The following is a 13,452-nucleotide window of genomic DNA, read 5'->3' as shown; positions in this document are numbered from 1 at the left end:
TCGGATGCAGTTTATTCAATTGTACTCCATTTGAAAAAGGGCGGGAGATCAACGATTTCAGACGTAGATCATGTCATGTCTTATCTTGATCATATGTGATTTTCCTCCACCAACATCAAAGCTTATCGAACCATCCAATGGTTGAACTTACATAAATCAAGAATAATTTTAGCTCAAAATCACAACCCATTGTGTGATAAAAAATCAGTACCGATATTGATCGATGTAATTTAAAATTCACTGATCAACTGATCATGAAAAGATTCTCCGGCAGTGATCTCGTTTTGATGAGGTTTTGGTCTTTATTTTCTCAGTCCTGTATGCTACACTAAGGAAATATTATTCTTTAACTAAAACAATAATATATCTGTGTACCCCTAGGAGGAATAAAACAGATGATTCAAATTTTTATTAATTCCAACCAAATACTTTTGTTAATTTATATAATTGATATTAATAATAATTTTGTAGTTTTAGGGATATTTTTTAATCTAATGACAGCATGTAATAAATAGATTTTTCCCTCATATTTGTATGGTTTGTCATACATATTCATCTCGAAAAATTTTATTTATTTTGAATTTGTGACATGTGACATTGGGAGGGTGGGGGGTACTTTGCTTCTGTGACAAAGGGGGGATAGAGAGTCAAAAATCGTCAAAAAAGCGTGACGTCTTTTATGGACAGCTCCTTAGCTGATTGTTTATGGGTACGTTTTGCATTCTTCCGGGAATGCAGAATGGTGTCGCTTTTGTAAAATCTCAAAATCCTCTCGGGAGGTTGAAGGTTTTATTAACTGTGCATTTTGGCATTTGCAGATCGTTCAGCATCCCTTTGGATTTGTTTCTTAGTGTTTTGTGCTGTTTGCCCACGTCACTAACTTCACGATTCCCTTCCATGTTCCTTTTATACTTACCTTCTCATAAGGAAGTTGATGACAAGCTAGGCACAAATCTCCAAATAACTAGGGGAACGTGCCACTTGAGCCAATTAGTCCTGATTCCTGATATCTGATTCTTGGAAGAATTCGACGATCAATGTACCATTGTATATCCGGTGATTGCTTTTCGTTCTTCAATCACACTTGCGAAACACATGAAAAAACGTGCGGTGATTGCTGTCGGTGGGGTTGTCATAGAAATATGACTATAATTAAATGCCGTTTCTTCTAGTAAATTAGGCTATTTCTTCGAGTGTTTTCATGCAGGATAGTTTAATTAGCAAAACAATTCTTCCAGATGGGAGCTAGCTACTAGTTCGAGTCCCTTTCTGCGCAAGCTTTTTCACGATTTTGATTACGTAGTTGTATTCGCATTTCGATAATCTCTTTTCCACGTTAGATACTGATCAAATTCAAAACTAGCTAAAGGTGGGTTTTTAACAATACTAAAACAAATTATAGGAGACATTTCAAAACTTTCTTCTCTTCAAGAAAAATGTGATGAATTTCTTCTGCACTTAAAATCGGCTCAACAGTTGTAAACATCGGATAAATTCCGCAAGTCGCTTTTTAGAACCATTAAAATATTCTCAAAGGAATATTCGAATTTTCTTCTACTTTGTGTAAATTCCCCCAGAAGACACCTTTAAAATGTTTGGTGTATTTTTTTTGCTCTGAGTTTTTCCGTGTTTTTGCCTTTCTCTATAGAAAGGTGTTAGAATTGCTGGAAAAACCGACTTTCGAACGGAGCCTCGGAGACCCATAGTGTTATATACCATTCGACTCAGTTCGACGAGATCGGAAAATGTCTGTGTGTGTGTATGTATGTGTGTATGTGTGTGCACTTTTCGAAGCTATTTTTAACACTCAATTTTGTCAGAGATGACTGAACCGATTTTAACAAACTTAAGCTCGTTTGAAAGCTACTGTCGGGCCATTGATCAAGTTCGAAGATCAAATAGCTATGACTTTTGGTTCCGGAGATATGATGGTATAAATGACGTAACCGACAAAACGTGTTGTTTTTTTTACCGCGCAAGTTTCTCAGAGATGGCTGAACCGATTTTAACAAGTCTAGGCCCGTTTGAAAGCTATTGTTAGGCCATTGATCAAGTTCAAAGATCTGAAGATGGATGTGACTTTTGGTTCCGGAGATATGATGGTATAAGTGACGTAATTGACAAAACGCGTTGTGTTTTTACCGCGCAAGATTCTCGGAGATGGCTCAACCGATTTTAACAAACTTAGGCTCGTTTGAAAGCTACTATCGGAGTATTGATCAAGTTCGAAGACCAAATGGCTGTGACTTTTGGTTCCGGAGATATGATGGTATAAGTGACGTAATTGACAAAACGCGTTGTGTTTTTACCGCGCAAGATTCTCGGAGATGGCTCAACCGATTTTAACAAACTTAGGCTCGTTTGAAAGCTACTATCGGAGTATTGATCAAGTTCGAAGACCAAATGGCTGTGACTTTTGGTTCCGGAGATATGATTGTATAAGTGACGTAACCGACAAAACACGTTGATTTTTACCGCTATAATGTATATAAGGGTGCCAATATTTTGGGATCACCTCTAATTTCGTAAAGCGCACCTCGAAAAATGTCCTCATGCTTTGATATTTTTCCCAAAAAGTCGATATTTTCAAAAAAAATTTTTTTCGAGATAACACTAAATCTCGACGAGATAACACACGATTTCGAAAATTTCAATAAGTGGACTGAGAAGGCTTTTTTTTAGATTAGCATCACTGTTCTCATACAAATAAGCAACGCAAATGTCAAGCACTAGTTTGTAAAAATGATGCTGACTGTGTGACATAAACACTGAAGCATGCTTTTGTGAGCAACTCGAATCAATCTGAATCAATTGGTGTCAAAATTAGTATCCAAAATTATTTTAAAAAAGTATGAAGCATATTTTCATGAGACTGTTATGAAAGAAGAGAAAGGCATTATTACACCACTAGGTGGATAAAGAAAGGTTTTTTATTGTATGGTAGAATATGTTTGTCGTCAATAGGCCATACTTTAGAACAGGTGCATCGTTACAAGAAAAAGTTGCAATACTTACATAATTAACCGAATTTTTTACCGAAAGTGTAAAAGAAACATATATTTGTATTCACGTCCCCCAGTTATATCTCTGACATAACCCATCCACCGTTTATCAAGTTTATATTTTATTTCAATACAGTTTGAACATTGTGTATTGAATTGCTTTTGAAGTGTTATATTTTCTTTCTTAAAAATTGCTAGCAACATTTGAAATAAGTTTCTATTTCGAGATAAATTCTAAATTCAGTGTATATTGTTAACTTTTTGCGCATATTTTAAAGCCCGATATATTTTCAGCCATGGAACTCGCTGCGCAGGAGAAGTTGCAGCGGCACGTGATAATGGAATTTGTGGTATCGGTGTTGCATATGACTCGAAGATTGCTGGAATTAGAATGCTTGATCAACCCTATATGACCGATTTGATTGAAGCTAATTCCATGGGTCACGAACCACACAAGATCCACATATACAGTGCTTCTTGGGGTCCCACGGATGATGGAAAAACGGTAGATGGTCCACGTAATGCAACCATGCGTGCAATTGTCCAAGGAGTAAATGAAGGTCGCAATGGTTTAGGTAACATATACGTTTGGGCATCTGGAGACGGCGGTGAAGAAGATGATTGCAATTGTGATGGATATGCTGCCTCCATGTGGACTATATCTATAAACAGTGCCATTAATGACGGCCAAAATGCTCATTACGATGAAAGTTGTAGTTCAACTCTGGCCAGCACATTTAGCAATGGGGCTAAAGACCCCAATACTGGAGTGGTATGTAATTTTTCAATATGTTCTAAATTGCCGTATGTATAAAGATTTATTGAAAATTTGCTCTTTATTTAAGTATCAGTATAACCACAAAATTCAGCAATGAAAATAAACGATAAAATTGGGATTTAGGACTCCAAACTAAATTTTTATGTTTTGGTATACGAATATATAATGGAAAATGTGGCAACTATCTTTCGAACCGAGACCCGGAGGGTTAAGTTTCGTACACCATTCGACTAAGTTTGTCGAGTTATCTTAGTTATCAATGTCTATGGGTGTATGTACACACTTAGAAAATTTCGCAGTATTCGGTAATCCGCACGGTAATTGCTGAACTGTCAAACAACTACCGTAAACTGTAAACCAAATGGATCTAACTGATTGTTCTGTAATTTTTTGTTTGTTTATTTTCCTTTTGTTCAAGTTCAAAATGGTTTTATTTTCGGATCTCAAATGGTTTTATTTTCGGATTTTAAAAAACTACACACAATCACAAAAACGAATGAAGAAAATTCCAACATGTTGTGGCTATGGTTTTATTTCACGAAAAAAGGGTCAAATGTTCTGGTTTACCGGAATTATGCGCACCTTCCAAAATACTGCACAATCCGTCGAGTCCATCAGCAATTACCCTCGAACGATTTGTGTAGGCAGCAAGAGGACAAGTTATACTTAATTATTTTCTGCCTTTAGCACCTCAATTAACTCGATGAACTCTACAAGATTTTTTTCGTTTTGTTAATAAAAAAAACACTTACTGAAAATTTTATCAACTGTTTGACAGTTAGTATTTACAGAATTTCGGTTATTGGAAGATTATTTTACCATACGGACGGTATGGGTTTTACCGTACTCGGCAACTATTCAGATTTACCGTATGGATTGTATATCTATTTACATAATTCTGTAATGAAAACTGATCGTCCGGTAAAAATATGCATAATTTTTGTAAAATGACGTTCATGTACCGAAATATCCGTAATTTCCATTGATTACCGAATGTTTTCGTCAAAAAAATTACCGAACAACGGAATTGAATCTTAGTGTGTAGGTGTCAAATAACCTTACCAGGTTTTCTCCGAAATGGCTGAACAAATTTCCCAAGCTTCAGTTCAAATGAAAAGTTTTGTTCCATGAAAATTCCCTTTTTTCAAATCTTGTTACATAAAAAAATTTATTTATTTCCGCTATATTTAAAAAAATCATTACTATTCCATCACTAATGTTTTGAAACAAACTTTTTTGTTTTCTTTTAAGAACCAAGAAAATTATTTTGAACAATATCACTGTATTATATATACATACATGTGTCTAACAGGCATGTTCAAACACTGCACTGTACCGCGTGCTTCATATAACCACCGTCACCGCGTGTATTAAGGAGGGCGGCCCGTTTGGCATAAGGTCATTTGGCATAATACCGTTTGGCATAACGCTATTTGGCATAATAATTATTTGGCATAACGGTTATTTGGCATAATGGTCTTTTGGTATAATGGTCATTTGGCATAATGCCATTTGTCATAATAATAATTGGATTTGTAAATTTTCGTTAGCGTTTCGATCGAGTTATGTTGTGCAAAGAAAGCTCGAACGAAATGTGTGAATTTCATATTCGGTCCAAATAGTTCGATAATATTAGGTGAAATAGCATTATTACATATTTTTTTATATTTAAAATTCTGTAGTAAATAGCACACTATCATTTTATACAAGCAACTCACTTAGTGCTAGCACAATATTCTGTTCGTCATAGATGATTCAAGTCGAGACGGCCGAAGGCCGCGAGTGCTCCGGCGACCCGCCGTCGGAAGCGCCGGCCACTGCGCCGTCGGAAGCGCCGGCTAAAGCTAGGAGCTATCCCTTAGTTAAGTCCGAACGAGCGACAGCGAGGTCGGGCAGCAGATCATTAAAAACGATGAGGCGTAGCCGCATTAGACCTTTCAAAATTGCAGTAAATTAGAACAATTTCTATTAAGCAGCATGTTCATCTGTTATGCCAAATGACCATTATGCCAAATAACCATTATGCCAAATGTCGTTATGCCAAACGGTATTATGCCAAACGGTTTTATGCCAAACGTGGTAGCCCCGTATTAAGAATGTCATTGCGTGCCAGTGCACAAAGAGACGAAACGCAATGACCGACGCCACGGTGCTGGTGGCGGTGTTTTATTTTCGCTGGTGGTGCTGGTGTTTGCCGAAGTCAGGGACACTTGACTTCAGTGCTGCCCGAAAATCCAAACACCGTTGCTTGACAATAACACGACAACCGCTACGGGTGCTCTTTCTGCTGCGTTCGGTGCTTATTATTCAACACGGAAACAGAGCGTAGCACTCAATACTCCTGGTGGTGTGCTCATGAGTGAATGTGAGTACCGTGCGGAACAGATCCGTGTTTTTGCTTCATTACACCACTAGGTAGATTAAAGCACGCTTTTCACTATAATCGATAGACATATTATCTGGAAACATATTTCTGATGTCTCAAAGCACCTTCTGGAGATATTGTTCTTTGAATTTACTTTACCTAAACTTTGAAGCGCGAGTACATTCACACACGAGAAAATTTCGAAGTGTATATATAAAACATGTTTTAATCCACCTAGTGGTGTAATGATGCCTTTCTCATATTACTCATTACATCATAAATATTACCTTGAAATTCGCAAAAACAACTTTTCATTGAAAAGAAATAGGAAAATTTTTTCGGACCTAATATCACAAACTCTACAAATCCTGTTTAGCCTGTAGTTCCGGAAATATCATCCACAACAAATTTAGGAATTCCGTATGAAACTGTAAGATTTTTCCTTTGAACATATAAGTTTGTAGAATCGATTTGGCCATCTGGAAGAAAATTTGGTGATTTGCAGTTTTAATCACCATTTCAAATTCTTTCGAAACTGACATCACTACACCACTGGCAGGGTATTACTGCACTACCGGCTGTGCCAATTGCATATATTTTTCAAATAAACCTCAATTCATTGACACCTTTTTCAACTAATATCACACACTAGTAGCAGACATCCGTAACTGTTTCGTTTTCTCTATAGCGTTTAGGAAATAGAACAAAGCACGCATCGTTAGTTTTGTGTTTTCTTCTTCCAAGTTACACGGTATTGTATTGTCATTCTATATGCCAATTTGAAAGCTTCGACACTCATCGCCCTGTAACTACGGAACCGAAAATTGGACTCAGATGAAATTTCACAGTAGCTTCAAAGATAATACGAGCTTTAATTCAAAATCGGTTCAAGCATCAAAGAGAAATCGAAGCGAATTTTATTTTTGGAGTTTTTCTTCACCACTTTCGGTGCCTCCGGAACTGGAAAAGGCGGGACCGGTAGTACCGAATTAAGTTTCTTCACCCACAAACTAACAACTACAACTAGAAAAATTTATTAGACAGTTTTATGGGATTTTTACCTGTTTTTGACCATCGTTCGTGAAAAAATACAAATGAAATTGGTAGTTTTCTACTTATCACGCTTTAGTTTCGTAATGGGCAGTCGGATCCGGATAAAATGTTTCACAATTTTTTAGGAAACTATAAGACCTTTCATTTGAATCTTAGTTTGCGAAAATCGGTTGAGATATTCCAGGGATAATTGAGTGCAAATTTTTTCTCAAATTTTCACATATTATCAACAACTCCGGAACCGAAAGTCGGATTCAAATGAAATTCAATAGCAGGCTATGGAACAATAATACATTTTATTTGAATCTTAGTTTGTGAAAATCGGTTCAGCCATTTCTGAATAAAGTGAGTACATATTTTTTCTATTTTTTTGGTACATATGATCCTATATCTCCGGAACCAACCGGAAGTCGGATCGGGATGCAATTCAATAGGAGTCTATGGGACCATGAGACCTAGTTTGTGAAAATCGGTCCAGCCATCTCTGAGAAAAGTGAGTGCTTATTTTTGTTACATACATACACACATACACACACACACAGCTGAGTTGAGTCGAATGGTATATGACATTCGACCCTTCGGGCCTCGGTTAAAAAGTCGGTTTTCACAGTGATTGCATAGCCTTTCTATATGAAATAGGCAACATGGTTTAACACAGAAGAATATTAGCCTAGAAAATTAAAAAAAAAAATCTTTTTTTTTTTACTTTTCTCATATAGAAAGGCTACGCAATCGCAGTGAAAACCGACCTTACAACCGAGGCCCGGATATACCATTCGACTCAGATAATCGAGATCAAAAAATGTATGTGTGCGTATGTATGTGTAATTTTCACAAACTAATAAGCAAATCAAAGGTCTTGAAATTATTTACAAGTCCCTGAAAAGTCGATCCAGATCCGACCTCCGGTCTCGGTATTACGGTGTGATTAGTAAAAATTTTCAATTTCATGAATGGTATTTCACAAGCGATGGCGAAACGAAGTGCACATTTCTATAAAACTTACTGCTCAATTCATTTAGTTGGCAGATCTTGTTAGTGAGTATATAAAACTACTTTGGGACTACTAGTCCCCGGTTTCCGCTTCTGGAAGCACCGATAATAGTGAAAAAAAAAGCTCCAAAAACGAAACTAACTTCGATTTCTCAGCAACGGTTAAACCAATTTTCACAATATATAGAGCGATGAGTGTCATGACGATGCAAAACTGCTACGCGTCGGTACGTGCGGCTCTGCCCCATTTGCAACGTGCTTTGTTCAATTTCGTATAGCGCGTAGGTTTGCCACATTTAAATTTATATTTTTCAGGTGAAAACTATGTACATTTGTAAATCTTTTATTCATTTTGTACCTACTTGTAAGTGGTATTACAAAATCATGATAACGATGCTTTTCTATAAAAGTACACTTATTGCCTTTCTCATATAGAAAGTGGGAGCGGGTCATTTCTCCGAAAGTCGTTGCGCCGAATGCCATTTCGCCGAATGGGTCCGGTGGAAGCAGCGGCCTCTTGCATACAAACCTGTAACCGCCTCGTTTTCCCGGTCTATTCTGAGCTAGATTTTTTTACTTCAGTTAAATGCGAACGAATGGTAGCGAGGTCGGATAGCACGCGAGCAAAACGATGTGGCGAAGCCGCATTCGATATTTTTTTCACTTGCACTCGGTTATCGGACAATACCGCAAACAATTGCCTAGTAGATACTCTAATAAAGTCGAAAAGTTTTCATGGGAATTCCGTTCCGAAGATTATAAAAAAAAATTAAAAAGCAAATTAATATATCAATTAAGTCTTTTTGGATTATTTCAGAAGTACGATTGTAGTAGATTTTTCATTTGTCTTTATTTCAAATTCTTCTACATTTGGCTCAAAACTGATTTAATTTATAGGCTATATTAGCTACTTACTAAACGAACCGACTTCGGCTATGTTGGTTCAAAGTTCTCGGTTCCAAAACCTGTTTTGATCCACCTGGTGGTGTAATGATGCCTTTCTCGTGTATAATATTGTGGTATTCTATTCAAAATGTTTCTCTTCGATTCTTGAAAGATACCAAAGAATTGTTTGTGCATTAACTAATATAACATACAGAATGAAACAATGTTTTGCAAGCGTTGGTCATCCTTAAGAAAACAAAGTGGGTTCACTATTATACGTGCTTCCAGCACCGGAACCCGAGAACCGGTATAATCGAAGTCGATTCTTACGGCCACCAACTCACATGAAATAAGAATGCTTCTTGTTTAGATTCGAACTTTGAAGGTTTTGTAGAATTTGGCATCGTACTCAAAACGAGTAATTTTTTGTATGACCATAGAACCTGAGGGTCAGGTTGGGAAAATCGGTTCTGCAATCCAATTTTTTTCTTCGGATTCCCTATGCTAGAACGAATTATTGATATAACGAGCTTATTGCTAGCATATGCCGCATATTCAACAACTGTTTCAATAGTTTCGACTTCCATTTATCGTGTAATGTTACCACGAAATCGTTCCTCGGGCAATTGCTCAATTAGTTTTATTTTCTATAGAACTAGATTGAAGGAAAACGTATCATTTGGATGATTTTAATCTGTTGATGCAGAAGATGAGGAGGTTTAATGCTTTTTAAGAGCAAGTTTGATATAAACTTACGTTTGATATTAGAGTGCTAAAAATCAACGTGTTCTGTCGCTTACGTCAAATATACCATCATATCTACGGAACCCGAAGTCGCAGTCATTTAAAATTTAAAACGAGCCTAGGCTTGTTAAAAACGGTTTAGCCATCTCCAAGAAACTTGTGCGGCAAAAATTTACAATCCACTTTGTCACACGCACACACACATATACACACAGGCATTTTCCTATCTCGTCGAGCTGAGTCGATTGGCACTATGGGTCTCCGAGGCTCCGTTCGATAGTCACTTTTCCTATATCTAGAAAAACACCATAGGAGGATAGAAGGGGGGAGGGGATGACTTTTTTCGAAGTGCTTAAACTTTCGAGCCCAACCGCTTTAAACAATTAGAGGTGATCCCAAAATATTGCAACATTTATATATATTAGAGTGGTAAAAAAAGTATATCGATTACGTCACGTATACCATCATATCTCCAGAACCAAATGTCACAGCCATTTGATTTTTGAACTTGTTCAATGGACCAAAAGTAGCTTTCAAACGAGCTCAAGATTGTTAAAATCCATTCAACCATCTCTGAGAAAATTTCACGGTAAAAAACCATTGTATCTCCGGAACCAGAACTCACAGTTATTTCTTTCTTCAAACTGGACTGGATCAAGGGCGCAACAGTACTTTTCAAACGAGCTTAAACTTGTTCAGATCGGCTCAGCCATCTCTGAGAAAATAGCGCGGCAAGAAAAACACACACACACACACATACAGATATTTTCCGATCTCGTCGACCTGATTCGTATTTTATTTAACACAATGGGTCTCCATGACTCCTTCCTTAAATCGGTTTTTTTTTCTTCAGCAATTCTAATACCTTTCTATAGAGAAAGGCATTTTTTTAAATTTTTATACTGTTTCCAAAACGGAAGTGTTATCGTAATAATCGTTAGTTAGTTATAATTATATCATTTATCCGATACGTGTAATCATTTCGATAACTACATCTATTTCACAGGCAACTACGGATCTTTACGGAAAGTGCACTACAACTCACTCTGGAACCAGTGCAGCTGCACCAGAAGCGGCAGGTGTATTCGCCCTTGCATTGGAAGCAAAGTAAGATTCTGAAACATAACTTGTAATACTGTTTAATTAACCATAAAGATATCGGTAATCATTTGAATAATAGCAAACGACATAATTCGTGCTACTATGTATTTTCACGCAAAAAATGCGTACCAGTTTTGACGTAATGTACACTGAGAATAATTAGCACGCTAGGATCATGTGTAAGGAATTTGAACTGTCACTACTGATAGAACACATGAAATTCATGAAAATATTCACTTAACTCATAAAATTAGTGTAAAAAACTATTGATATTTAGTGAAAATCACGATACGATTATCTGAAATGCACATCAAAACAATAAGATTTATCGTTACCTCTAGATTCTATATGCATTTCATATGAATGTCACATTGTTTTCCACATAGATTTCAATTGAAACAGAGTTGACAAATTCAAGTGTTTTGCACGTACATTTGTGCTGTACTAATTCCCACTAGAAAATGAAGTGTTTAACCCATGTATTTCGATTCAATGGCGAACCACATCACATCCAAAGGAAAAACACATCCAAGCTAAGTGAAAAATAATCTAATCTCACATCTTAATGAATTTGCACTTGAAATCTTGAAACAAATCGTTTTGGTTATGTATTGAAATGAAAAAGCATATTAAATTCAAGTGCTATTTACATATGAATCGATCATGCAAATTTTTATTAGTGTATTTACATATGAATCGATCATGCAAATTTTTATTAGTATAAGTCGGATTTAACGGCGGCACCACTTACCCATACTCGATTTATCAAAAATTTTAAATAGGGACTTCTTTGAGGTGTTTAAACTTTTGGGGCCGTTCATAAACCATGTTGACAAAAATCAGGTACATTTAATCCCACCCCCTCTCCTCTTTTCTCCTCTAGTAGACTTTCGTAGAATTTCCAATAACCCCCTTCCCCAATACTAGAAAATCTACGTAGACATTTCTTTGTCACAAAACAATTTTTTAATCATTTTTCAGTGAAAGGTTACTAAGACTTCAGTCACTGATAGATTTTTACAGTTTACATTCTGTAATAAAATTAAATAAAGTCTGATCCAGTATCGTTGTCATAAAGTCTTATTTATTCAAGGTATTCAAGAGATAAAGATATACAATAAATCTCAAACAGCTTCACTGGATGAACGATAAAAAAGGAAATGTAATTAAAATTACATAAACATGGATCAATAAGTCCCGAGACTAAAGCAGAGATGGCGCTCGTAGTAAACCAGTAACCACGTCTTTCTAGAGTACTAAACTTTGCTTGAAACGGGTTAAAATTTTAAGTCGATCCGACCAGAAACAGCTGAGTTATCGAGGTTGGAGTAAAGTCGTTTTGTAGTTTGTTTGAAAAATGGAAAAAACCGAGTTTCGTGTTTTAATAAAACATTGTTTTTAATGGGTAAAAACACCGTGCAAGCGAAACAATGGATTGAAAAATGTTATCCGGACTCTTGTCTATCAAAAGTACCGATTTGTCGGTGGTTCGCTGAGTTTAAACGTGGTCGTACCGACACAAATGACGCGGAACGCTCGGGTAGACCTGTGGAAGCCGTTACACCGGAAAATGTGAGTGAAGTGACAAAACTTATAATGAAAGATCGTAAAGTGAAGCTCCGTGAGATTGCTGAGACGACACAGATATCATATGGAAGTGTATTTACTATCCTTCATGAAAAATTGAGCATGAAAAAGGTTTTTTTCCAAGTGGGTGCCGCGATTGCTTTCGATGGAACAAAATGCACCCTGCCACAAGTCGATGAAAACAATGGCGAAATTGAACGAATTGGGCTTTGATCTGCTTCCCCACCCCCCATACTCGCCAGATTTAGCCCCCAGTGACTACTGGCTCTTTGCTGATCTTAAAAAAATGCTCCAGGGAAAAAGATTTGGCTCAAATGAAGAGGTCATCGCTGAAACTGAAGCTTATTTTGAAGCGAAAGATAATTTTTTTTATAAACATGGTATTGAAAAATTGGAAAAACGTTGGAACCATAGTATCACCCTAAAAGGTTTGTCTCGGGACTTATTGATCCATGTGTTATTATGTAAACAACTGTTCATGGCATACTATTTTTAGACGAGTAACAATAAGATAGTGAGTTAACATACAGTTTTAATGTTACTTACTTACAGTTTCCCTTGAAAAAGATCATAACCAGTGATCGAAACTTCGAGCAATATATAACAGACTTTTTTAACATACCGGTAAAGCGGAAACCATAATTATTGCCAAATTAAAATCAACAATTTTATGGGTGGGAATAGTTGGTTGGTTCGATTTCAATCTCTGGGATGTATTTTTAGGCAAATGTTAACATTCGCAATTTCAATCATTTTGATTTTTCAATTTTTTTTTCGGGTACGGGTGAAAATTTTTATTTTCAATCGAATACGGGTAAATAATTTTACTGCTCACTCGGGTACGGGTAAAAAATTTTAATGCTCACTCGGGTACGGGTCGGAAACGGGTAATTTTTTTTTTGATCGATTACCCGACCATCTGTACATCACATAAATATATTTAC

At 36.5% G+C, this 13,452-nt stretch overlaps 1 protein-coding gene across 6 annotated transcripts in view; it reads left to right on the top strand.

Moving 5' to 3' along the window:
• LOC131440647 (neuroendocrine convertase 2) overlaps positions 1–13,452 on the top strand; it is a 457,599-nt gene that overhangs the window by 327,640 nt on the left and 116,507 nt on the right. For all 6 annotated transcript variants that reach the window (XM_058612109.1, XM_058612115.1, XM_058612110.1 and 3 more), the window contains exons 7-8: positions 3,297–3,774; positions 10,827–10,927. In XM_058612109.1, coding sequence (XP_058468092.1) covers positions 3,297–3,774; positions 10,827–10,927 — 579 coding nt within the window. The remainder of the gene's footprint in view (positions 1–3,296; positions 3,775–10,826; positions 10,928–13,452) is intronic.

Source organism: Malaya genurostris, chromosome 1 (assembly GCF_030247185.1).
Source record: "Malaya genurostris strain Urasoe2022 chromosome 1, Malgen_1.1, whole genome shotgun sequence".
NCBI lineage: Eukaryota > Metazoa > Arthropoda > Insecta > Diptera > Culicidae > Malaya > Malaya genurostris.
Note: the sequence above shows the minus strand (reverse complement) of the source record. Positions and strands in the feature narration are given on the sequence as shown.